The sequence below is a fragment of the Eublepharis macularius genome, chromosome 11, assembly GCF_028583425.1.
Source record: "Eublepharis macularius isolate TG4126 chromosome 11, MPM_Emac_v1.0, whole genome shotgun sequence".
Classification (NCBI taxonomy): Eukaryota; Metazoa; Chordata; class Lepidosauria; order Squamata; family Eublepharidae; genus Eublepharis; species Eublepharis macularius.
Genome location: NC_072800.1, coordinates 41,723,896 through 41,751,620, shown reverse-complemented (window position 1 = coordinate 41,751,620; position 27,725 = coordinate 41,723,896). Strand labels below are relative to the sequence as shown.

The 27,725-nt window shown below is 40.7% G+C and overlaps 1 protein-coding gene across 2 annotated transcripts; it reads left to right on the top strand.

The window, feature by feature from the left end:
- Positions 1-153: 153 nt before the first annotated feature.
- On the top strand, positions 154-27,002 carry NR1D2 (nuclear receptor subfamily 1 group D member 2). 2 transcript variants are annotated; one of them, XM_054991558.1, is made up of 8 exons: positions 154-485; positions 10,345-10,602; positions 14,479-14,567; positions 15,211-15,355; positions 16,657-17,297; positions 19,202-19,387; positions 22,132-22,342; positions 23,839-27,002. In XM_054991558.1, exons 1-8 carry the CDS (start codon positions 470-472, stop codon positions 24,033-24,035), a joined length of 1,743 nt encoding a protein of 580 aa, XP_054847533.1. In that variant the 5' UTR covers positions 154-469; the 3' UTR covers positions 24,036-27,002. The 2 variants fall into 2 exon arrangements, with proteins under 2 accessions (XP_054847533.1, XP_054847534.1); XM_054991559.1 differs by lacking the exon at positions 154-485 and adding an exon at positions 11,096-11,193 and having other exon boundaries at positions 10,422-10,602.
- Positions 27,003-27,725: the final 723 nt, after the last annotated feature.

Here is a 27,725-nt window from a genome sequence, read left to right as displayed (position 1 = left end):
CCGGGAGGGCGAGGAAAGTGTGTCACTGGGTGAAGGGGGCAAGGCGAGGGGAGGGACAGGCGGAGCGAAGCGGCGGGCAGGTAGCGAGCGAAGGGGAGGAGAGGCGGCGGGTGGCGCGTCACACGGCCAGTGCCGCACTCCCAGCGACGGGCGTTGGAAGAGGAGGAAGCGGCCGCAGCAGCCAAGTCAGCCAGAAGCCTCCCCAGGAAGTCTCGGCGGCGCCTGCGGCTTGGCACACGAGGCGCACCCGCGCGCAGGGCAGGAGGAAGGCGAGGCGCCGCTGGAGTCGGACGCTCTTCCCGGCCCACGGCCACTGCCGCAGCGGCTCTTTCGCAGAGGAGACTCATGAGGCAGCGCCTCCATCACCCTTGAAGGCTCGCCGCGGCGCCGTTAGAGGCTCGGCTCTTTCCTGCCCGTTTACTCGCTTTGGAGAACTCGGTGTGAGCGCCTTGAAGAAGGAGAAGGAAGCATGGAGGTCAACGCAGGTGAGGGGCTGGTTGGGGCGCGGGGGGCAGGCGAGGGGCGGCTCCGGCGAGGAGGTGGTTTCGGGGGGACGAGCTCAAGGTCTGCGGCTCGCTCTGGAGCTTTCTGGTTGAGACAGCGCGGGGGGGGGGGTGCTTCTTGGTGTCTCCTCCAGCTCTGCCGCTTGCCAAAGTCACAAAAGCCGCTCGCAGCCCTTTCATTTGAGTGCTTGACCTGCGAGGCCGGGAATAGCAACGTGGTGCTTTGGGGCGGAAGGAGAAGGCCTGGAAGAGGGGCAGATACGGGGCAGGCTCGCATGCAAAGCAAGGCAGCTCTTGCAGGCGGCGCGGCAGTGCCAGCGCGTGGAATTACTCGGGGGCAAAGGGAGCCCGGATCCTCCCTTGGCTGACCAAGACCCTTCAGAAGCTTCCCGCCCATTAGCCTTGCCCCCCCCCCCATAATCCAGGTGCCTTCAAATCCCCCCCCCCCTTCCTTCCAGGCTGGTTCCTGCCCTGCACCTCACATGGACCCGCCGGCCGAGCCATGTGCGCCTTGTGTTTACGGTCGGTGTTGGGTGTGCGCTGATTGGCTCGGCGTGGCTGTGACGTGAAGATTACATAACTGGTTCGGGGCGAGAGCCGCATGTGCGGCCACGTGAAGGCGTTGTTTTGGTGACCTACATCCAGCAGGAGGGGGGGCGAGGAAGGGCCACGTGGGGCGGAGGCTGCAGGGGCGCGAAGGAGACGGAGGTTCCAGCCACGCCCGCTGATTGGTCCGAGGGTGTTCTGTTGCGTCTCTTCTCCCTCCCTACTGCCTGGCAGGTGGAACAGCCTGCTCGTTTCCGTTCGGAAGGGGGCGTGGTCAGAATTTGGAATGTCCCGCGGTGCATTCGAGGTTACCAGGCGGAGTTCGCTTCCAGCATAATCCTGGGCAGAGTTGTTCCACTTTAAACCCATTTGGTTTAATGAGTCTCAGGCTGGACTAAATCTGCCTAGCAGCGCCCTGGTTAATCTAACGGGACCGCGTAGCTGTTTTGCAGCGCGCGTTTGGGAAAGGGCGATATGAACCTCCCTTATGACAAAAGAGAGGACGGGGGGGGGGGGGGGCGCTGAGAAGGTCGGGGATTATTGGGGTGGGCAAAGTGGGGTGGTAGGGAAGGAAGTGGTGGAGAAAAGGAGTAACCCCTGTACGGAAGAATGTAGTTGTTTCTCCTTACGTGCGCGGGAACAAACTTGAGCCCTGTGGCTCATTAGCTCAGTTTTGTTAAGTATATTTTTGTGGAATAGAATCCTCTTGAACTGAGTGTTTATTGTCCATGGGTACAGTAACTGTTCCTGCTCAATTCAGTGTATGTGGCATTACATCCTGACCCTATGCCAAGCTAGACACGTCTAAAGTCATAATGCGAGCAATTAGGCACAGGATGGACCTGATTTTTATTCTTCTCTGTAGCATCACAAAAGCACTCTGTATGACAGAAGTGACTTCAGGTATTGTGTATGCATGTGCATATGTCTGTCAGTCCATGTGACCTGATTCAGATGTATCATTGAATTTCACACTCACATGTACAGGCAACTGTGTCTTCATAAATGTAACAGGTCAAAGAGGGTTGCAGAACAACCTTCGCTGATGACTGAGTTCACGGAAGCAAATTCAGAGAAGTCAGGTGGAACGGCATGCACAAATTCCAGGGAGTATTACATAACCCGGTACATTGGGCATTTTGCCTGAGCTGTGGGAATTAGAGTGATTCTGTGGTTCATGAAAGTCTTAAAGACTTATCAGTCCAGTATCTGAAGAAAAGAGAAATATTCTTGAACCCACCTTCCCTAAAGCCTTACTTTGATTGAACCAGTGAATATAACATAGCAGAGGCAGGTTATGTAACATAGTATGTAGAGCCTTGCAGAGCGGAAAAAAATCAAACCCAAAACCATGTTATACCTTTTATTAAGACCAAACAAAATAATGCCAATGCTATCACACTGTTTGGTTAGTCTTAATGAGAAGTATTACATGGCTTTTGTTTGTGGATCTTAATTTTTTTAATTTATGTCATTAATTCGCCAGCTTTCTCCCCAATGGTCACCCAAAGTGGCTTGCATCATTCTCATTATTCTCTTTTTCTCCATTTTATCCTCACAGGATTGTTGTGAGGTAGGCTAAGCTGAGAGGGTGTAATTTACCCAAGGTCAGCCAGTGAGCTTCAATGTTAGAGTTGAGATTTGAGTCTAACACTCTTAACCGCTACACCACACTGGACCAATCTTTCTAAATTGACTAGAATAAAGTTGAGTTACAAGAAAATGATATATTAAGGAGGGCTAACAACTAGTTTGATACGGTCTTGTTGGAGAGCCAATATCATGTAGTGGTTAAAGAGTCATACTAGGGTGACTCCCAAGTTCAAATATCCACTCTGCCATGGAAGCTGGCCAGGTGGCCTTGGGCCAGTCACACACTCGGCCTAATCAACCTCACATGGTGAGGATAAAATAGAGAAGGGAAGAATGACATAATTTGCTTTGGGCCCCCATTGGGGAGAAAGGTGAAGCAAATAAATATGTATGGAAAGCCAGTGAGTGTTGGTTTAAAAGTATGTTTTTTTTCAAATATGCATACTTTTTAAAATACTTAAAGGGTAGCTACAATGTGGGAACCAAAAAAATATGGGAAGACTGTTAAGCATGTGAAGAGTTCTGTCAAATCAGACCTAGAGGTGGTGTAGTTGAGCATAAGGTTTCCAAATGTGGCTAGTTTCCTCCCCACCAGGCAGCTATTGTTGGAAGTCATACCACCGTACCATAGCATTTGGCTAGCCTGGCTAGTAGCCCCTTGATGGATCTGTGTTTCATGGATTTGTCTGATCCTTTCAAAGGGCTCCCATCCATTATCACATTTTGTGGCAAATTCCAGAAGTTCATTTTGAGTTTTGTAAAACAGTACTTCTTGTCTGACCTGCCAGTCAGTTTCAAGGGGTTCCAGCATTATGAGAGAGAGAAATTTTCACTCTTTCTCTGCCTCCTGTTTATCATTCATAATCTTACGATGTCCTCATTATTTTTTTCTAAATGAAAAAATCCCCAACATTTTATCCATTTCTCATAGGGTAATTTTATTGCACTGGGTTAATTTGAATTGCCCCATTTCTGTTTATTTTAAGCATTGTGGTAACATTTTTGGTGGATGAGGCTACCGGAAGTATAAGTGGTATTCCACATGTGGTTGTATCATTGGTGATCCTTCCTTCCCAATAATCTATAATATAGAATTTACTGTTTTCACTGCTGCTGCTCACTGAATTAACTTTTTTGGAGTTTTCGCCATCATGATCCTGAGATAACTTCACTGAATATTAACAGCCAGTTCAGATCCCCGCACCATATATGTGGCTGCCCCTAAATGCATTGTTTACACATATACTCCATTTGTAGAGCTCCTCTAAAATCTCTTAATAGTCTGTTTGGTTTTCCTTCATTCTGCAACCCTGTGAGGTAGGTTGGGCTGAGTGTGTGTGACTGGCCCAAAGTCACCCAGAAAGCTTCAATGGCAGAGGGAAGATTTAATCCTGGGTTTCCCAGATCCTAGTCCAACTCTAATCACCACACCACACTGGAATGTTCACTAGCATTGATCAAAATACAGCTCCTCATGCAAGCTTTTCATATTCCATTTGTGGGAACTGGCTATTTCTGTCCTGTACTCTGTTGTTTACATGTAAAGTATTAAACTTCTTCTGTTGGTACAGGCTTGCAGCTGTGTGTGCACACATTCAAATTATCATTACCACAGAACTAACATCAAGTCTCCGTTAATAGATTATACAATGACTTCCTGAGAAAGCATGTGCCCAACTCAATCTTAAGTGTTAAATTGTACTAGTTCAGTATGTCCTTCTGTGCTTACACACCCACATCTGCCTCTAGTAGAATATAAAAATAGTGACTAAAGAGGATGATTAATTGTGACAGTGTGCACGTGGGCATTCCGTTGAAAGCAATGCCTTGTGGAATTTAGAATATTTCTATGCTGCCACTTCAGAGTTTGCTCAAGGCAGCTTACAATTTAAAACCACATATTAATGCACAAGCCACTAAAACACAAGTAGCATAAAAACTATGCATAAGAATGAAGCAGACCATTAAAAGACTGATGGTAAAACCCCTAATTGAAAACTGGAGTAAGAAGATGTGTTTAAACTGGTGCATAAAAGAATGTAAAGTAGGTACTAGACAGACCTCAAGGGGGAAGGTGTTCCAAAGATGAGGTGCCACCACAAAATTCCCTGTCTCTAGTTGCCATCCACCTCTTCAGAAGGGGGTGGGGAATAGAGAGTAGGGTTTGAGAGGCAGATCTTAACTGGCGGGTTGGATAGTATGCCAGGAAATGATCCTTCAGGTACCCTGGCCCCAAGCCATTTATGGCCTTACAGGTAAGAAACAGCACTTGGAATTGTGCCCAGAAACAGATGGGTAACTATTGTAGATCTTTCAGCACAGGATTGATACCACCCCTGTAACCAACCCCTAACGGTAGCCTGCCTGGCTGCCACATTTTAGAGCAATTGAAGATGCTGGACCATTTTCAGAGGTTGTCCGATGTAGATAGCATTGCAATAATCTAACTTGGATGTGAACAGAGCATGGATCACTGTAGCCAAATGACACTTTTCAAGGAACAGACATAGCTGGGGAACGAGCTGGACCTGATAAAAGGTGCTCTGTGCCATGGAGGAATTCTGAGTATGCAGCTGTAGACCAGGACCCACTTGAATGCCCAGACTATGAACCTGCTCCTTCAGTGGGAGTGCAACCATTGCATCTTGTGCTGATTTCAGTTTTGTTTGTTTTTCCAATGTGTATGTGTATATATGTGAGTGAGTGAGTGAGTGAGTGAGTGAGTGAGTGAGTGAGTGAAGCTGTAGCTGCTTTATCCGCACAAAAAGCCTTCACATGTTCAGTGGGATAGTAAGCTTTGCTTTTCTTTTAACGACAGACCACAAACTGCAAATCTCTTCCGTCTAAAAAGAAGATTGCCTATCAGCATGGCAGGCTGTTCTGCATGACCAAGATAGCCTTGAGCTTGTATTTCTCAAATAAATAGTCATTTCTTTTGATTGTGGCCATAATCTTTCCCTTTTTGAAACTTAGGACTTTAAAAAAAAAAGATTGATTGTACAGTTATAGATATGTATCTATATACATACGTAATATGTAGTGTAGTGTGGAGAAAACAGGTGGGAAGATTTTGTAATGGTTTTTGCGGGCACCTAAGGTTGCCAGGGTAACAAATGAATCAAATCATTTTTTAAAAAACTTCTACCTTGGAAATTGGGAAAAAATTATAGTTGTTTTCATATCCTTTTTTGTTTTACTTACTTTTTGTTTTACTTATTTTTCAATTTTATTGAGAATGGGTTTTTTGAATTTTTTAAATTAAATTGTTTTGGTGACAGGTTAGTATTAACTATTGAAATACTTTTCAATATAAATTGTTTCAATATAAATATAAATATATATATATAAATTGTTATTTTCCAACCAAAATCTCCTAAGGTGGCTAATGAAAACTGGACTGTACTGGAAAAGTACAAAATACAAAATGGCATAAAGATACTGAAGCAGATAAATCAATAGTTCTTAGCAGTATTTCTAAATAATGATAGCCTCCACTTGACCCAAAATCCCTCTGGTTTCACTGAGTGTGGAAAGGAAAGCGGTAATGAAGCCAGTCCCTTGGTAGAACATTCCAGAACTTAGATGCCAAGATCATTCGGACACTGCCGTATCGGACCATCTGCCACTCCTCAGATGGTAGAAGGACATGAAGCAGGCTGTCTGGTGCTGATCGCAGCGCTGAATGGGAAGGTCCATATGAGGAGAAGAGAACCGTGTTGTGTCCGTTTGGGGATTTAAATGACAAGGCCAGCACATTAAACTGGGCATGGCAAAAAGTTGCAACAATACCAGTTCTGCATATTTCACATAACTCCCTTGGTTAATATTCAGGACCAGTTGTAGCTGCCAAACGTTCTTCAGAAACATGTAGACAACATTATAGTCTAATTTGGTTGATACCAAACATATGATCACTCACCATTCTTTCATGATTTTAGTGAGATTACTTATGGATTGGGAGGTTTCACATGTCAGATATACCCTGTATAAGTGAACAGGTCGGAGATTTATAAATTAGTTTAAACTGTTTTATTGAAGTAATTGCTTAATGTAACCATGTTTCTGAGAGAGGCTTTTCTTAAAGAAGTTAGTGTAATTAAAAAACAGTGTTTCCATAGAAGATTAGGCAACAATTCTGGGCACGCTTACTAGGGAGCCAGTACCATTAAATTTGGTAGTACTTAACTTCCAAGTATTCATGCATAATTATACATCTAATAGTTATTCATCAAATTTCCTTCATTGTTGTAGGATGCACAAGTGGCAAGACGTCTTCGAAAAGTTTTTAACCTCTCTTTATAGCCAGAGCACCATTTCCCTAACAGTTTATGAATGTTAGAAGCCTATTGCATCGGTCATTGTCTTTTTTTCTCTCAGTTTAATTTATCTCATAAGAATAAAGTAGAGGGACTACCACGTGGGTCATTCTGACCTCCGTGGAGGAAGGAAGAGATAAAAATGTGATTAATAAATAGATTGAATTAATTCTTCCAACCCTCCCAATTTTTACTAATTTCACCGTTGAGTACTATTAGAACGGAATATGTTCACTAAACCTGGATAATTTGTTTTAGTTTGTTGCAGCTAAAAACACAAAACAAAAAGCTCAGACTCTTGTGTCACTTTAAGGACTCACATATTTATTGTGTTTTAAGTTTCCATGAGCTAGAGCAAAAGTGTGTTCTATCATGAAAGATTAACAAATTAAGACAGTTTTACATTTCTAGAGCACTTGCTGGATTGGCTGGCTCCTAAGGTTCTGGTCTGCTAACAGTGGATACTTCCTGCAGTGTAAGGAGCTTTTCTGTGGTGCAAGAGGCGTATCCTTCTGTTGGGCATCTCCTTGCATTGGAGTGAGACAGAACTTTTGGATCTAATACTCTGTTTTTACTAAAGCTTTTGATGGGGCATTCATAGTTTTTCTCAGAACAAAATCCCACTGATTTTTTTCAAGAAACTGTTTCTAAGATAATGGCCTTAGGGCTAGTTCTCATATAATGAATATCACATGGTAGGTGTTACCCTGTGGTGAGCCACACTACACGCTATTAGGGCTTTTTTTCTTTATGCGATTGCAAGTAGAACCTCCAAAACTGACCCGAGTCTGCATGGTAAGCTGTATTAATAGTATCTCATATAGTGATAAATGCCATATGGAGGAATTTTGAAGCAGTTTTCAGTGGTAGCTGTGGGCCTGGGCATATGCCAGTAATTATCTTCTTATGCTAAGTACTGGAGAGCACATAGTGATACAGAATCACTCGGTGTTCTAGGAATTATTTAATGTCAAGTTGCAATGGAGTACTCTAGGACAAAACGCTGTCATTTTCTTCACCCAAGGTATAATTAAACTAACGCACTTGGAGGACTTAAATGACTGGTTCTAAAAGCAAGGGGAAAATATCATTTGTAATTTTTGAAGCATTGCATAAAAGAAATGAATTCTGCCCTGACAGTGTTCAAATTGTAAGCCCCCTGGGGCAGCAGTCTGTTGCCTTATACCCTGTGAAGCACTATGCATGTTGATAGCTCTGGATAAATAATAACTATAATAAATTCATTGTCTGTTCTACAGAAATGCAAGGAAAGAGAGGACGAGAAGCCAAAGGGAAAGGCAGCTGTAAACGTTAGTTGCAATTTCTGAAACACGAAGCCTTTGGAGATGTGAAGCTAGTTGTTAGTATTTTGAACAAACGTATTTTTAAAAGTTATCATTTATTCTAGGGAATGATCTAGGGATAATTCTTGCATATGACCAGGGAAAGGAGATGTGACTGTACCAACAAATAGTATCCCTTCCATGTTTGAATGAAGATACAGCTCTCATAATTCATTCTGTCTGTTTTGCAAGGTGGAATATCAGGTTATACAGTACATTTCATTGTACTGTGAACAAGGGAAGGACCTTGAACAAAAGATTCCCAACATTCCCATCAAAGTACATCTCCCAGGATTCTTTTGGTGAAGTCTCAGTTGTTAAACCAATACAAAATCAATACATTTGTAGTCTAGATAAACCTGTAGTTTGTTTCAAGAAGCAGCATTCCTGGGTGAATTATGGTGATGGGGAACAATGCTATGATGTTTCATTTTGGAAAGACTAAAAAGTGTCCTTAACTGTTGAAGTCTGAAGTTGACCCAACTACAACCAGTATTCCTTTTCTTTTCCACAACTAACTTTTTGCACTTTAACGTCTTAGAGCTAAGCTACAAGAGACGAATTACATAAAGACAAGCACATGAAAAGAATCACAATGTTAGCCAGGAAGCTGAGTTTTAAAAGAGATCGGAAAGCTTTGTCAATTTCCCCTCTCTTCAGAGCCAGGTAGATCTCTGCTCAGAGGGTTTGTTAATTTCCTTTTTGCCTCCTGAAGGTTCTGTCAGTTTTACCTCCCCTTGGAAGAAGCAAAGAGGAAATTAACAAATCCTCTGAGCAGCATCTCCCTGGCTCTGTAGAGAGGGGAAACTGACAAAGCCTTCCGATCTCTTTTAAGACTCAGCTTCCCAGCTAACATTGCGACTCCCTTCACGTGCCCCTCCTCGTGTAATTCGTCTCTTGTAGCTTGGCTCTCAGTCTCCCCAGCACTTCTTCCATAATGCTTTGGAAACTATCTCATTCCCCCTTTTTGGAACTTTTTTTCTCTTTGATGCCCAGAAATTGATTCGAAGGCACATGATGCTTCTTGAAACTGCTGGTCCCCTAAACTGTCTGTATGAGAAACTACCTTGGTACTTGGGTGCTATGGAGGAGGAACATGGTGTAAAAGAAAAAATATAGAGAGAATTAAATAATTCTAGAAATAATATTGCTAAGAGTTATTTTAATCATTGTATGTGTTACTTCTGTGCAGCCTTTGTTTTTAATGAAAAGGAAAAAAGAATTTTATTTATCATGCCATGGTGTTCTTGTGATTATGAACTTACTGTTTTTCATCTTGAAAGACAAGTCGCCCAAGGCATACCTGTTGCGTTTTCCATGTATTGCTTTTGATGGTATAGCACTTAACCAGTGATTGCCATCTGAACACTAAAGCATTTTGAACGAGGACTTTAAATGAGGGCGACCCAGAGAGGCATGTCTGGTGGGTTACAAAGGGAGTCTGTAAGGCCCGCACACGAGCATTCTCTGTGGTGATCCCTACCTTGTGGAATGGCCTGCCTGAGGAGGTCAGGACCCACCCACCTTCCTGACTTTCTGCAAATGATGGAAAACTGAATTATTCCAAAAGGCTTTTTACTCAGATAGGAAGGCTGTATTGTAGGGAGGAGGTCTCAGATGCTTCACTAATGAGTTAGGGACCATATATTTCTCCACTATGTTGCCTTACATACTATCTTTTGCCTTAAGGATGTGCTCCCATGTGCTACCTGTGCTTCAAGTATGATCCTACTGGGTAGTTATATGTAGTCTAATGTCAGTCCTAGAATTGTTTATGCTCTGTTTCAGTATCTCTTCAACTGACAAGTGTCCAACCTGTGTCAGGCGTCACTTGTAGCTTAGCTCTCAGTATTGGATTCCTGCTAATGTTATGTCTTTATAAACTTGTATTTATTTACCCTATGGCATTGTTTATGGAAATGCCCTTGATATTGATTGTACCAATCTCGCACGGTGTAATCTGCCTTGAGGACTATCCGCCTTACTGAAAGGACTATAAATGACATAAATAAAAGATGTATTCCTGATCTCTTTCTTCCATAGGTGGTGTGATCGCTTATGCCAGCTCTTCAAGTTCTGCCTCTAGCCCTGCCTCATGCCATAGCGAGGGCTCAGAGAGCAGTTTCCAGTCATCTTCATCACCAGTACCACCATCGCCAAACAGTTCCTCGTCCGAAGGCAGTTGTAATAGCAGGAGCAGGGATAGCTCCGATGGAACACCCAAGAGTGAGCCAGTGGATCGCATCAAAACAAGTCAGTCAGGTGTTAATGGATTGACGAAAGGGCACACTGGACTTACCAGTAAGTATATTTTGGTAGTAACCCCATCTTTGCTCAGGCTCAGTTCAGGGATCACGTTGCCCAATGTGCAAACTATGGTTTGGAGACCAGGAACGTGCTGCCGGTTCATTCCTTCCCTTTGCCTCTTGTATACAGAATCTCCTCTAATCCATAGGTTGCTATAGAGTTGGTTGCATTCTCATTGGAACTCAAGTATGGAAACAAGTATTGTCCTTAAACTGTTACTTTCAAATCTGCTTCAGACCCTAGTTTCTGATTATGGTGTAGAGGCAAACCCTGGTTAGTGTTTTGCCAAATGGAGAAAAGGGAGCAAGGAATCCACATGAGAAAGGAGAAGGGAGGAACAGAGAAGAGCCTGTCACAGCACGTTCCCAGTTTCCAAACTTCCAAGGATAGGTGAGATCTGAATTGAATCTGGGCATGTCTATATTAAATATGTACGTTAATACTTAGTTTTCTTTCGGCACTTAACCTCTGACTTCCTTCCTTCTAGATAGACTGTAGCTCTGGTACTCAACCTCTGGCTAACTGGAGCTGCTGCCTTCCAGTGCAAAGTGGTGCCAACAGGCCATGTTGTCCTGTGGCCCACAAGTAAGTTTTAAAGTCCAAGACCTCATCCTAAAACAAACCCCACCCCAGTCTTACAGATAAAGCAGTCTTCTCCATTTAAGCCACAAATATTTCTGGTGGTATAAAAGGTTTAAAACAACAACAACAACCAGATGTCTTCCTGGTGTAATTTGGAAGCTATGGATTGTGACCTGAAAGCATAGAAAGTTTTTTTAAAAAAAATTAATGCTGTAAAACGTTAATGGTGGAAATTCGTGTGTTACAAGGTAAAATTTTAACTTTATGGACATCTAGGTTTGATAGCTGAAAAGCCTCCCATAATATATAAAGTTCCTATTAACAAAATGCCCCTCCCCTTACAAATTGCAAAAAAATTACTCTTATTTCGAAACAAGGAAGACAAAAAAATCGGACGCTTTGGATCCAACTTAAGCCATAATTATTCAACGAGACTGCTCCAAACTAAATAATTTTTTAACTTCTGTAATGCCAGAATCAGTCTGTAACAGCATCTTGTGTGCTATTTTTTTTAAAAAATGGCCCCTTGCTGAATATGCTTTAAAATAAAACTCAGCAGTTATCCCTAGACATAAGATTTATATCTACATGCTTTTATACTTTATAATTGTGAAATATATATATATATATATATTTAAAATATGTCCATGAAATTTAATGATGCTGGTTTTAAACTTAGTTGAATAATTATTTGTCATTTTTGCAAATTCTGTGGCATTTTTCTTCGAATGTCAGCTGCAAAATTCTTATTTTCTGCTGGGCTAACCATGAAGAGCTAAAATATTTTGCTTTGCTTGGTGTGGACGTGGTTGGTAGTCTTTAACAGTTGTTGGCTCTGGACTCTTAAGCTTTATCTTTAGCCTACTTCCATATGACTTGCCGATAATCTTACCATACATTATAAAATACGCATTCTAAGCAGTTTGCACTGTTATGTGCAATATTACCAAGTATAAAGATTTTAACAACTTCAGATTAATAAAATTTAAGATACCATAACATTACAATTTCTCCATTGATACTTGAATCCTAAACGTTTGTGCTCCTCCGTTTACTGTGACAGCACCCATGATCCTACTGCAGTATTCAAATTACTGTGATGGGCTGCTATTACATAAAAATGGATTTTCAACGTCAGCTTGGGAAATTCCTGGAGACTGAGGTGCAGTGCCTGTGTAGAGCAGAGTTTGGGATGGGTAAAGGAGCTCAGTGGCAATGTGATGCCATAGAATCTGTTCTCCAAAGCTGCCATTTCATCCGGGGGAACTGATCTCTGTAATTTGGAGATTAGTTGTAATTCCTTAAAAACTCTAGGCCCCATCATGAGGTTGGTAACCCTACATAAAACATATGTATTTGTTGGTATCATATTCTAGCACTTTGGTGCAATATTATTTGTTATTACTTCTGTAATAACCTTACATGCAGGGCCGTATTAATCCATGGCCGGGCCCCTAGGCTTTCAGGTATTTCAGGCCTCCCACGGCACGTCAGTATTTCACCCCACTACAGCCAACAGCCTGACCCTGGTACGGTAGGTACTAGACCCCAGTACATAGCCCTATATCCATTTTGAGTGTCTCCTGAAGAATTCTATTCACAATTTTGAAAATACTTTTATTGTGTGAGTAGGACTCTTCAGGAAAGCAAATTTTGGGGGTATAATTATTCAATACTGTAATATTTTGAAGTGAATAAAATTGTTATTATTTTTAAAAATATATAATTCATGGATAATTGTTTGATTATGAGAGACAATTTGTTTCACTTCAATAAGGAAGCAGTTAATTATCTTATTAATTAATATATAAGAGAATCAATTAATTGTAATGTATGTGGGGGGGTGCCTCAGCAAAAAAAAATCGATGGGCCCCCCTAGTCCCTGCAGGGCCCCTAGGCTTCAGCCTTATGTATAATACGGCCCTGCTTACCTGCAAACCTTGTGCTGCCATGAGGCAAACTGAAGGCAGCCAAAATTGAGTGAAATGTAGAGGTAGTAAACTATTAACAATGCATCCCAGGTTTGTTAGCTATGGCAGTAGGAAGGTGTCTGTATGATGGCAACAACCACACTTATTGTATGTAAGCTTCTTAAATTGGCTGTTCCTGGGTGACAAAAAGCATTCTTAACAGAAAATATTGCTATCCTGAAACAGCTCAAGATGGCTACATGCAGTGTGCATGCTTTCTGCCATCTTGGAAATAGTTTCCCTTCATCCAGTAAGTAGGTGAGTGGGTAGCTTATACTATTTGTATCAGGTGGTGCAAACTTTAACAATTAATTAGTTCAGGATTATAACAAAAGAATGTATGACCATTTCAGCAAGTCTGGTTGGGTTGAAGGAAGGTCAAAAAGAGAAATATAGGATTGGATTCAGCCAACTTTTTCACTCAGTCTTGTCCAGTTTTTGTCCTTCCTACAGTCCCTGTCCCCCATGGGTTTTGTACATGGAAGTCCCATGATCCTAGCTTAGCTTGTTTTGTTGGTATTTCCTTTTTTTCATAGTAGAAAAGCTGGTTGGATCCAACCCATATTTTGTGGCTATCTGCTGGGCAATTAAAGTGTTCTATGACAAGCTAATTAGCCTGAAAAAGCTGGTTTGTATCTGTGCAATATTTAGAGTCTCTTGAACCCAAAATGCTAGGGCTGCTGATCAAATAACATCTGGGGCCTTTCATTTGTCACTTGTAGAACAGCTTGTGTTTGTTGTTCTTTAGTTTTCACAGCTGACAGCAGAAATCCGCTATACCCATAGCATTCTGGGTGCCAGGAGTGGCTACAGTCCTAAAGTAAATCTCACGGAATAAAATGGGAGCTGCTTAGGGGCACAGAATACCTATGGCAACCCAGCTGGAACAAAGGAAGCTTTTCTTCTTCTTCTTTTCTTTTTTTGAAGTTAAGAGCTTGTCCGCCAGAATTGCTTTAATTCACTGCTGGGCATTAGCCACTCAATGTCTCTGTGTATACTATAATAATATGTGTATTTCAAACTATATAAGCATCAAGTGTATTTTAATGAAACATGCATTGAAAAAGAATATGCATTTGTATATAAATCTTATGTCTAGTGAGCCTTAATGTTTTTGTACTTTTGCAAAAGAATCTTATTTCTTAGTTGAGGAATTGAGAGACTCGCATAAGTCATTGTTAATTGGAAGGCAATCTGAGGGGGATTATGGCCTTTTAAATTTAGCTGTAATGAAATTTTAACATTTGTCAACTGTGTATGTACTCTTCCTATTTCCAGTGTTTGTGTTGTATTTTCATGCTTTTTTTCCTGTTTGTAGAATTTAACGGCATGGTCCTGCTGTGTAAAGTCTGTGGAGATGTTGCCTCAGGATTCCACTATGGGGTCCATGCCTGTGAGGGCTGCAAGGTACAGTATACTGTTTTCCAATGTCAGTGTTACTGAAGCAGTTAAGGGTTCAACAGTGTTCAGTGGTAATGTGCTTGGAAGAACATAAATATTTATTACTCCACTAAAATTGAAATTTCTCTGACCTGCATGCTCCAAGTAGCCCAATCTTGTCAGATCTTGGAAGCTAAGCAGGGTCAGGCTTGGTTAGTATTTGGATGGGACACCACCAAGGAAAGCCAGGGTTGCTACACAAATGCAGGCAGTGGCAAACCACCTCTGAATGTCTCTTGCCTTGTGAATCCTACGAGGTTTCCATAAGTCAGCAGCGACTTGACAGCACATACACAGGCATATAATTGAAACACTAGAAATTTGAAGTATGTACAGACTTTCCTAAAAGTCCCACCACTGAGGAATTCATTCATCTTTGGAGACTCTCTAATGCTAGAGGCGGAATAGCTTCAAGTATTCAACAGCCAACATTGGGGTGCCCCTAGCGTTTTATTTATTGGGTATTATTTGGGGTTTGTTTTCTTTTAGGTAATTTTAAGACAATTTCAGGTGTTTTTAAATCACTTTGAATGTTAAAAATTTGGCCAAACATGCTTGAAAACTGTTTGCAAAAGAAGATATGAAACACACAATGTTTTGCCTCTTTCAGGGTTTTTTCAGACGAAGCATTCAGCAAAATATCCAATATAAGAAGTGCCTGAAGAATAACAACTGCTCTGTCATGAGAATGAATCGAAATAGGTGCCAACAGTGCCGATTCAAAAAATGTTTGTCCGTTGGGATGTCAAGAGATGGTATGTTTCTGTATTGAGCAGTGACCTTCAAAAAGGTGAATTGTAGAGCTTTTCATACCTAATTCAAACGAAAGCTTTTATAGCGTAGTGTATGACCTTGTGAGTTGGTTCAAATCTCACCTCAACAATGAACTTGGTAGGAGGCATTAGCAGCACGTTGCTGTCTTTTCAGCATCTGCAATGTGGAGGTGTTAACACCAGTACCTTAATGGGCTGTGGTCAGGATTGCTGAGGTAAAGTATGTGCATCCTCCATTTCTGAAGACAATAAACATCCAAGAGATAATTTAAAGGATAGAGCAACATGTGTTACTCACTAAGCAAGAGGTGTTGCCTTAAGGAGTCGTAGGAGCCTAAATACAGGCAAAGTAGTCCTGCAATTGATGAGGTAATGCCCTCAGCAGGACTATCCTTAATGGCTGATGGGAACAGTGCCCAGCGCTGGCGTTGTCCAGATGTCTTCTTTTTCGAAATCACTGCCTGGCTTTAGGGTTGATTCTTTCTCTGCTATGCCTTGAGCTGCCAGACTATCAATTATCATTGTTGCTATTAATAAAGCTGTGGCTTGTTCTCACTCCCAGCTGTTTTATATGTGACAGCTGTTAGTGCTCCCTTCAGTTCTCTTCAAGCATAGCAAGTACTTCCAGCTCTGTCTGTGGGAAGAAGGAAAGTGCTAGAAACTTTTCTATCTCTAACCCCCCGAAAAACATACTGCTGTGGGGGCAGAGACAGAAGAAATAGTCAAATCTGTGTGCTGTACTCTTTAGTACTTCATGGTCAGGATTCCATGATGGTTTACATGGGGCTTCATTGGACTCTGGTTTATTTTTCTTTTTGATGCAGCTGACCCATGTGCTGTATCACAACCTACTCCTGAAATGTTCTTTATTTATTTAGATACTTCCCCCCCCTTTTTTCCCCTAGTGGGGACCCAAACTAGCGTTCTTAATTGTTCTCTACCCTCCTTCAGTTTCTCCTAGGTAGGTTAAGCTGAGGCTGAGTGATTAGCCAGCAAGCTCACAAGACAGGGCAGGGATTTGAACCTGAATCTTTCAGATTGCAGTCTGACACTCACCACTGCACCACACTATCAAAAGCAGATTGCCATGCTCTTGCTTGAGGGAAAACAAGTTTAAAGTTCCCTTGGGATCACAGAACCAGTTTCATAGTTCTTTGACTCCTAGCCATTGTTTAAGACCTTCCCTATCTTTTTTTCAGGTCTGTACCGGCATTATTGCTAGAATGTGGCATGCACTCTGTCTAGCCAAAGCCTCATCTATCTCTCTATTTTATTTCGGGCAGCTGTTCGGTTTGGCCGGATTCCTAAGCGTGAAAAGCAGAGGATGCTGATTGAGATGCAAAGTGCTATGAAGACAATGATGAACACTCAGTTCACCGATCACTTACCGCCTGAAGGTCTAAAAGATAGCCGAGAGCCATTGCTCCTTTTGCCTCAAGAAGAACTGAACTCCAAATCTCAGCAAGAACGGGAACACCTCGGTAGCTCTTCTACAGCACTCCCACCCCCTGCTCCATCTGACATCGCTAAGGAAGAAGTGATTGGCATGGTGACCAGAGCCCACAAAGACACTTTTATGTACAACCAGGAACAACCTGAAAATCTTCCCACCCTTGAGCAGTCCCAGAATGAGGACAGGATCCTAAAGTACACTGAGCAGTATAATTCTAGTAGCGAGCCTAATGGTGGGGGGACAAACAGTGTCCACTATGGTGGAAGTGATCAGCATTTCAATGGACAATATAGAGGACGGAACACTGTGCATTATCTTAATGGGCACAACCTTTGCTTGTCCAACAGCCACTATACAAATGTTCCTAATGGCTTCACCCTCAAAGGTTACAATAGGATGCCTGAAAATGGCTTTCATCCAAATGAGACCATGAATACTTACGCCCGTGGCACTGGAGGAAGAATGCATCTGGTACTATGATTGTCAATATTCTCTTGTTTGGTGATAATTCTGGTTTGCTAAGGATTAAAATAATAAAGTAGTCTGCAATGATTTCCTGTAGGACCGTATTATGGAATGAAATGACAGTAAATTAGTGATAATGGCAGGAAAGTACCCAAGAGATATTATAGTACTTTAAAGTGAAACAAACATTGGTAGGCTTTGCTTGATGCCAACGAACCTCTTTCCAATAAAGTAAGGAGCATGTATGAGTCATGACTGGAAAATTGGTTCATGGTGACACATTTTGGAAATATTTCTAAAGAGTGTACAGCAGTGGTGATTCCTGAAAATCTTCCATTCTATCCAAAGTTGTACTACTTAGTTTTAAATCTTATGGTTTAGCTGCACGTTACTCTTTTGTTAAGCTGACTTCCAATAATTTTAGGGTAGAAGACAATTTATTCATACTGCCCTTTGAAGATTTTTTAGAGGTTTGCCCTGGTTCCTTTATAATTTGGGTGGGTTAGAGCCTTTTTACATATGTGATACCTTTTGAAGTGATTTTTCTGCACAAAGGTATTGACTGAAATCCTGGCTTGTTCTCTGGCAGTGTTCTCCCAAGCAACAGAAAAAAAGGAAATGAAAATGCTGTTGTAGAGGCAAATCAGAATTGGAGTGATTTTTTTTTCTGAAATGAATCTTGACTTCACAGACTAACCATAAATAAAATAAATGACTGCTTCACTTCATGCCTGAAGCAAGCTATTCTCTGTGTAGGAAAGGATACAAAAGTGCAAGATAAATGTTTTGATATTTTAGCAGCTCTTTATGATAGTATAGCATAGCTAGTGTCTAAAGAACTATGAATTGTTAAGAAGCAATGAGCAGCTGGGTGAATAGCTGACTCAAACAGCATTTTCTTTTCTATTTTACTTCATTTAAATCCTGCATTTCGCCCCAGTGGCAACCCAAAGTGGCTTACGTTGTTCTCCTCCGGTTTTTCCTCACAACAAACCCTAGGCTGTAACAGGCTCAAGATCACCCAGTGAGCTTCCAAGGCAGAGCAGGGAATTGAACCTACATCGCTCAGATCCTAGTTCATCAATCTAGTCACTACATTATGCTGGCTTTTGTGAGCTTTAAATGCTCCTTGTCATTTGTCATGTGGGAATACGGTTAATGTAGTCCGGAAAGTAGAAGGAAAATAAGATTTACTTTGGAGCTCATGCAGTTTTTAAGTGTAGTTTATGTACATATTTAAGCCTTCTGTGAAACAATGCAAGTTCTTGAGGTGAGTTATTTAAAAGTAAGAATTGGGTCCAGATTTTTCCATGTTTTTTTTACATGTTAAGCGCAACTTTGATACTTTAAGCATATTGTGAATATATTAAGCAGGACTCTGGAAAGGAGGCATTAAAATCTCATAAATAAATATTGTGACAAAATAGAAATATACTGGTATAGCTATTACAAAGTAAACATTTTGGTCCTTTTATGAGAATGGAGTCCTGCAAGTGTAAACAAAACATGGGAATTAGCTGTTTGAAAGAGGAAAAAGTTAATGAACCTAGATATAGAAATAAATGATATCCCCCCTTTCCAAAATTCAAAATGGCTCATATCAAGAAAGCAATAAAAATAACAAGTTGTGGCATGAAAATTCTAAACTAAAATATAGCTAAAAAGGAGACATTTTTTCAACTTGAGCTCTGTAGAAAATTTTTGTTTGCTGTACTGTGCTATTGAAAGGGAAGCACATTTTTATTAGGATACCATTTTTGTGACATAGTTTCCAAGTCTATTTGTTTGACAAGCAATTATTCATGTCATAATTGTGGCATTGATGGTGTTAGGGAGTTTTGAAAGTATGTAACCACTTAGTCTGTTTGTTTTGAACTAGAATTTGAGACTCTGTATGTGTAAACATCTAGGTATGCCCAATGAACAAGACTCCTTTTGTGGACCCAAATAAATCCGGTCACGAAGTCTGGGAAGAATTTTCCATGAGCTTTACCCCTGCAGTGAAGGAAGTAGTGGAGTTTGCCAAACGTGTCCCCGGCTTTCGCGACCTCTCCCAACATGACCAAGTAAACCTGCTAAAGGCTGGAACTTTTGAGGTGAGCCTTTTAGTCAGTGCTTTAGTAAGCTGTTTTTAGTTAAATATAGTACTTTTCCTCCTACAGTTTAATATGGCACTTTTCCTCCTACAGTCTTGTCATTTAAAATCGCTGGAGATCTGTGCAGATGATGTAGACATCTACCTAGAATAATTGTTTGGGAAGAGCAGCAAAAGATGGGAGCCAGTTTGGTGTAGTGGTTAAGAGTGCGGGACTCTAATCTGGAGAACTGGGTTTGATTCCTCACTCCTCCACTTGAAGCCAGCTGGGTGACCTTGGGGCAGCCACAGCTTCTAGCTCTCTCAACCCCACCCACCTCACAAGGTGTTTTGTTGTGGGGATAATAATAACATACTTTGTAAACCACTCTGAGTGGGTGTTAAGTCATCCTGAAGGGCAGTATATAAATTGAATGTTATTGTTATTATTCCAACATAAATTAACTATTCTGACCTGTATTTTGATTTTGGAATTCTGTCTGTCCCATTTCTGGGGTCTGCACTATATCCCTAGGATACCAGGGATTATGGCTTAGATGTGAGAGAGTGATTGTTCAGTCTTTAAGGTACCACAAGTCTCTTCATCTTTGCTGCAATATGTATATTCCACTCAAAGGAATTCCTAGAATTTGTTTTTTGCTCCTGTAAAGTAAAATCTTACTCGAACTTTTCTTTGGATTGAAGTAATGTCTTGCAAGTGTAGATAACTGGGGAAGGCAATGGCAAACCACCCCATAAAAAGTCTGCCAAGAAAACGTCGTGATGTGACGTCCCCCCATGGGTCAGTAATGACTCGGTGCTTGCACAGGGGGACTACCTTTACCTTAATGTCTTGCTGGATCTATTCCCCATATGCATCAATAGTGAAATAATTGAAGCCGTAGCTTTTTTGAATAGGTGCATCCAGAAGCTAATTCACAAAAAAAGAAATATTGGGATAACAGGGAGGGCAATGTTTTGTTGTCTTCAGTATATTCATCCAAGTATATATAAAATTGGATCCAGCCAACTCTTTCATTCCATCATAGCACCATCCCACAGGGATTTTGTATACGCAGGTTCCATGATTCTCAACATAGTCTTCGGTGGTCAACTAAGACCCCTCCTTCCTTTTCTACTAGTAAGGAAGCTAGTTGGATCCAACCTATAGTCTGAACCAGTGTGTCTTGGTACTTGAAGTCTACGCAGAGCTCATATTGTCTAAATAGCTTGGCACAGTTCAAGTGAAACACCAAGCCATGATGATTGCCATGTGAATGAGTCAGATATCTTCTGCTTCCCTTTACACCTGACATCTGGCATGTTCCCTATATAGAAAAGAATCCAGTATCTCTGCCAATTTTAAGATTCTTGAAACAGTCCAATCAAAATTTCTTAGATCTCTATTTGGTGCTCCCAAGAGTACATCTAATGTAATACTTAGACAAGAGGCAGGATTACCCAGAGTTGAATTAAAAGTATGGGAACAGGCAATATTCCTCTGGCTGAAAATTCACTATAATCCAAAGGGAATGATAACTCATCTCCTAGCTGCGGACCCTTATCCACCTTGGTTCACACAAATCTTTAACAAGATCAAGAAAATTGGCCTAAATCCTGAAGATCTTTTTAATGGAACCCTGAATATGGCAAAAACAGCTATTACTCAGAGGCTTCTTGATATTGAACTTCAAAATGAAGAAGCTTCACTTCCTGAGAACTTCAGGTGCTTAAAATCTTGGCCTAATTTTTCAGCTGCCCCATATTTATCCAGTATTACCCATGAGTCCTACAGATGGGCATTTTCTAGAGCCCGGTTTGAGGCATTGCCTTCAGCTGTATTGTACGGCAAATTCTGGCAGATACCAATGCATGAGCGCTTATGTCCATGCATGGACAATATGGTGGAATCGGTTACTCACATACTTTTATTCTGTGAATTTTATTGTGAAGAACGGTCTCGCCTCATACTACTACCTCTTTTGTCTAAATTTATCCCTTTGCAATCCTATTTGGAATTTAGACGAGAAGTTCTGCGCAAATTTCTTTTAGAAGATTCTCAGAGCTCAGTAACCTATGCTGTGGCCAAATTCTGCTCTTTAGCTATCAGAAAACGTAAACTTCTCTTAGTGAAAAACACATTATAATTTTTTTCCCTATTTTCATTACTGTTATTCCATTTTAACTCTTATCCCTTTTATGTCTTTGGTTTTCCTGTATTGATAATATTGATTTATTGCCTGTAATCGTATTGTTTTATATTGCTGGCTTTTGCTGTAATAAATTGGATTTGGATTTGAAAAGAGTCCAGTAGCAGCTTTAAGATTAACCAACTTTACTGTAGCGTAAGGTTTTGAGAACCACAGCTCTCTTCATCAGATGCATCTTTTGAGAACTGGTTCTCGAAAGCTTATGTTACAGTAAAGTTGGTTAGTCTTAAAGGTGCTACTGGACTCTTTTCTATTTTGATACTGCAGACTAACATGGCTAACGCCTCTGGATCTGTTCCCTTTATAGTTTACAGTTGCTATTAGAAGTTCTGCTTTTAGCAGTCATTTTGTGGGGATGTTTCTATGTATAGACTCCCATTGTTTTCAGCAATAAAGAGAGAAACATTCTGAGAAATTCAGTGTCTATGTACATAAACAAAAAGGTGAAACGAGTTTTAAGCCTGCATTAGTTGCATGCCACATGAAATATCATTGAACTCCTTTTCTCCATAATTTTATATCTGGTTTTTAAATTCTTTTTTCTTTCTTTCACCAGGTTTTAATGGTACGGTTTGCATCATTATTTGATGCCAAGGAGCGCACTGTCACTTTTCTTAGTGGGAGGAAATACAGTTTGGATGATCTGCGTTCCATGGGAGCTGGTGATCTACTAAACTCCATGTTTGAATTCAGTGAGAAGCTAAATTCCCTGAATCTTAGTGATGAAGAAATGAGCTTGTTTACAGCAGTAGTCCTTGTGTCTGCTGGTAAGTTAACCTGTACTTACATGATGCAGTACAGATACCTTGTCTTGTAAAGAGGTCTGCTTTAGTTTGGAATCAGTCTATTGAGAAGTTCTATTTGAGAATTTATTGGTGTTTGTCTTGGCAAATAAGACTGCTTCTAACAAATATATTGTGAAAAAACATACATTTCCCGTTCAGACGTAAATGGTATTCAATTGTTCGTGTCCTTGTAAAATGTACTAATGATGTAGCTTTGCATCATGATTAATTCTGTCCTGTAACCACCACCTTTTAATGTCTACTGCACTCGGTTATTGAGCAACGGCTAAAACTTCCCTGCATTAAATTTTATTATTTAGAACATTTTTATGCTCCCTCTTCAGAGTCTTGCTTTGTGTAAAACGCAAGTCATTAAATAACATAAGGAGCATTAAAACTATCCATAAAATGGAGCAGACTATTAAAAAGCTGATAAGATAAAAGCCTGGCACCTGAAAGGAAGTAGGTGCCAGGTGAGTCTGAAAGGTGGAGGGTATCCCAAAAGCAAGGTGCCATCACAGAAAATGTCCTGTCTCTAGTCACCATCCATCTCACCTTTGAAGGTGGGAACACAGAGCAGGGATTGCAAGGCAACTTTGAACTGGTGGGCCGGATAGTATGGGAGGAGATGGTCCTTCAGGTACTGTGGCCCCAGGCCGTTTGTGCCTTAAAGATAAAAACCAGTTCTTTGATTTGTACCTGGAAATGGGGTAACCATTGTAAATCAGCACAGGGATGATACATTCCCTGTAACTAACCCCTGACAGTAGCCTGACTTCTGCATTTTGGGCCGGTTGTAGTTTCTCAACCATTCTGAAAAGCAGCCCCATGTAGTACAGTACAGTAATCTAACTTGGATGAGATCAGATCACAGATGACTGTGGCCAGATCACACTTTTTGAGGCAGGGGCATAGCTGGTGAACCAGCCAGAGTTTGCCACAGATGTGATAAGCAGAGAGATGCTCATCCTGTTACCTTCCACAGAACTCTTTTTTGTACATAAGTACCAGTTTGCCTAGGGAGAGGTCTCATGGTATGCCATATAAGGAGGCCCCGTACATTACCTTGGGGATACTTTCTGTGCAAGGAAAGACACTGCTCATAAAAATTCCTGATTACATGCATTTAGTGTTTCCATGCTCACAAAGAAAAATGGGGAAATCCGCACTAAATCCACTGGATGACAGCCCAGGTTCATTCTTTATTAGAGAAAGTAATTGCTTCTTGCTTACATTAAGCTTATGGCCAAGTTCTTGGCTAAAGGAGCATTTGCGTAAGAACTTGAGCATGTAAAAACTTACACTCTTCACAGCTTGCGACTTTCTTTTATTGGGTGACTAATCTGAATTCGTCTCTCAACACAGATGCTCTGATAGCGGAGATTATTGTTGAATGAGATATTATTAGTTTAGCACAATGTTGAATTACGAACCAAGTGTTTCCTCCTTGCTCATCTGTTGTTTCTCCTGTTGTTTAGATCGATCAGGAATAGAAAACGTCAACTCTGTGGAAGCACTGCAGGAAACGCTAATCCGTGCGCTTAGGACCTTAATCACAAAAAACCATCCAAACGAAGCATCTATTTTTACAAAACTGCTTTTGAAACTGCCTGACTTGCGTTCCTTAAACAACATGCACTCTGAGGAACTTCTAGCCTTTAAAGTTCATCCATAGGCTTTTACCTCTCTTTTTTATTTATATAATGGACTTGCTTTTCGTTAAATGTGTGCATTTTTGCGCTGCAATGTTTATTTATGTATGTACCTTTTGTGAAGAAGACTTTGCTGACTGTATGATGGGTATATTTTCTGTTGTCATGCTTCAGGTTCAGTGTTTTTCCACCAGTGACACCAGAGACTTATTCTTGGTTATCCAAACAAGCCCCTAAAGTTGAAGAGGGTATATAAAATCTGAATGGATATGGACTATTAACTGTTGTGCCCCCACCCCCACCCCATCATTGACTTTCTCTGCTATAAGCAAGAATGTACTATGGCTATATGTGGAAAATCAAACTCTGGATGAATAACCCGACAGCACCAAGAATGAGAAGAGAAAATTGGACTGGACTGTCTCCTGCTAAATGGTCTGGCTTGCTTTAGAAGGGAAGCTTTAAGACTAGTGAAACCTCAGATAGACATAGGAATTCCATGAGCTGACTTAGCAAATACCAGTTTGGTTGCTTTTGCACAAGCACCCCTTTGCTGTGTGTGCATATGTATAATAGAGATGTGTGTTTACGATTTTATAAACATTGGTGTGAATGTACATATTTATGTGTATGTATATACAATAATTAATACTAACATGCATATAATTTCTTCACAATATTTTTAACTGTGAAGAAGTTAACCATACAAAGGAAAGTGACCTGTGGCAACCACCAAAATGCTGCATTTGGCTGTGTGTTGTTGAACTGAGTATCTTGAGTATGTAATGCTAGGGAATTCCAAATGAATAATGGGATGTTGTACTTGTTAATTTGAGATGCATTATGGCACCAAAAAGTTAAAGGCTATGTCTGTTTAATCATACTTTTAAAGGAAAGAAAAGTGCCACAGGGGGCTGATACTTTAAAATTATTAAAATTTTTGCAAATAAGATTCTCTTGTGCTAATAGGAGAGCTGCTAGATGTTCTTCAGTAAATCTGAGAGGAAAGTCTCAGGCAACTACAATAATCTTATCTGTATAGTTTAAAATGCATAGCTGATCTCAGTAATCTGGGGAGAACCATGGAAAATTGCAAGGTACTTTAATATTTGGGGGGATTTTTATGTGGCTGTGTACTTTTACACCACACTTATATGCTGCTTGACTGCTAGATGAGATTTGAACACAAAAACGTGGGATGCTCTTTTAATGTCTGTGATTATTTCCACTGTGTTTGGTTACAGAGAGCTGTAATGGGTTCTTGAACCCCTTTTTGTGTACACAGCAAAGCTCTTGATTGTCTAATAGCAGGCCTGATGCTGCTTTAAAAAATGCCAGTGATAAATTCCAAAACAAGGGTTTGCTTTAGCAGTTGTGTCTTATTTTTTTAAAAAAGATGCTTTGTGGCAATATTTAATCCATAATATCAAGAATTTAAATCGCACAATAATAGTTCAACTAAGCCAGAATATTATAACTGACCATAGTTGCTTCATATTGCGGAAGGGGACGTGCTCTGTCACCTTTTTTCTAAGGGTAACTTAAACTAAAGGTTGAATCCTCCCTTGACAGAATCTTGATTTTTTTTTTATTTAGCCTTTTGTTCACAATTACCTATTACTAAAGGTGCAACCTTACAAGTACAAAGCATGCACACTAAGCTTGGTTCCATAAGGAGATGGATTTGCAATAGGCTAGTTTAAGTCTGGTATTATGCTAACTACTCGGTGTTTTACCACTGACCGGCAAAGAAGGTGTGGATGTCCCGTGACAGCATAAAACTTAGTCAAAACAAATGAGAGAGGGGGATTCACAAGCAGATTGTTGTAAGTAAATTCCAGGCAGGGATGAAAAGAATCCCACTCCTGAACCACATGGCTGAAATTTACCTTAAAAGCTTACAGAAAAGTTCTGCCATCTTGACCGAGTTGATCCTCAAAGCATTTTATGAGATTTTGTTTCAAGACGACAGTCTAATTCAAAAGGAAACCATTTTACAGCTTTTTTGTACCACCTTTACGCTTAGAGTTCTGGGTATAGCGCCCCCTGCCATTCTCTAGCAGACGGTGTTTTCAGACATGCATTTCTCAGCTGCTAATGTATCTGTATCCTATTTTTTTAAAATTCAGAGAGAGATTTTTAATCCTACAAGCCATTTTAGATTATCCCCTTAAAAACTGAAGAAGAAACTTGCCTGGCTTCTGGGCTTCTTATAGAAGTCTCCCCACTGTACATACAGTTATCCTTTTTTATTATTTAAGCTTTAAGAATGTGTAATTGGTAATATGTAAGGTATTGCTTATTTTTCTAAAAATTAGGTTCCATATGTATGTGGAAAATTATTCTGAAAAAACAGTCATGCAATTTTATTTTAATTTTTTTTAAAAATCCTGTACATAGCAGAGGAACTTTATTTCCTTAAACTTTTTTTACAACTTCTCATTCCAAAGTCATTGGAGATTTTAAAATGTGATTTCTGTTGTAATCTTGAAGGCCCAGATTACACGTTTGTTTGGCAGCGTGTTACTCTAGTGCCTGTGCTGCTGTGCAAATGTGGGAAGCCCTGGGAGGAGTCCGTGATAAGATGCTTGCTTTCTTTAGCCACATCCCCCCGAAAATTCTGTCAACACGGTCACAGGGAAGAGCTGGGCATGGACTCTTTTCCATATCCGACCGAGCATGTAACGTTAGCTGGCAGTGTAAAGAGTAGCAGCACTAACACTGCTTCTCACACTGCTAGTATAATGTGAGTAGGGGGCTTTAGTGAACTTTTCCAAAATAAGCCATTTATTGTGAGCTCGTCGTTTTACTGTGTCACTGGTTATATACCTACCTGTTCAATACTGAAACATATTTCATGCCAGTCTTTGAAGTACTGTAGATGGGTCATTGCTGAGCGATTACTGAAATTGTACTGTATGGACTAAATGAAGTTTTTAACTGATTTTACATGTTTCGAAAGATTAAATATGGGCATTACATTGGCAAAAGAGGCTTCAGTTTGTGTTTCTTTCAAAGAAATCGAACATAAAGCAGACTTGTAAGCAGCAGAACTGGTTGCATCAGATCAGAGCCCGTCTAACGTGTGTCTGGAAAGAGCTCTTGCATCCTCACGAGCTTCAACAGCCCCTGGCAGAAATGGATCCACACTGCATTGTAAAAAATCACAAGGAGCGAGTTGTTCCCTCCATATAACTCAACCTGGAAAGCCTCAGGGTGTTTGTGAGTATGTACATGCACTACCAGAACCTTTATGCTTGTTAGTCTGAAGCTCTTAAATAATATTCCATAATCTGTTAAGTTTAACCCAAATACTTGGGATCTGAGCTGGAGATAGTCACATGTGTCTCAGTAAGTGAGGCAAGTTAATTGTGCAGTAAGAGCAATAAATGGCCATTGGGTCAGAGCTTTGAGCTGGGTTTTTTTTTTTCCTGGCCGTGCTCCAACCCTATCAGTTGCTCTACAGGAAAGTAAGTGTTTGTAATAGAGAGGTAATGAGGTGCTGTATAGAATAGTTACAGTCTCTGATGTAATCGTGTGTTGTGCCAATGCAGCTGTGACGGTCCCTGTATAGGCATTCACTTCCAGGTCTTAATTTCCGTATTTAGAAGATATCCTACAGCTACAAAAATTGAATTGACTTCCAATAAACGAAATAATAATCAGCTATCAGTCAATAGTAATCTGTAATTAATTGGATGGTCATGTTTCCT

Excerpts from the sequence above, each read along its gene's own strand:
- NR1D2 (XM_054991558.1), top strand. Across the intron at positions 14,568-15,210 it reads ATGCCTGTGAGGGCTGCAAG|GGTTTTTTCAGACGAAGCAT; the intron begins GTACAGTATACT and ends TGCCTCTTTCAG. Across the intron at positions 19,388-22,131 it reads TAAAGGCTGGAACTTTTGAG|GTTTTAATGGTACGGTTTGC; the intron begins GTGAGCCTTTTA and ends TTCTTTCACCAG.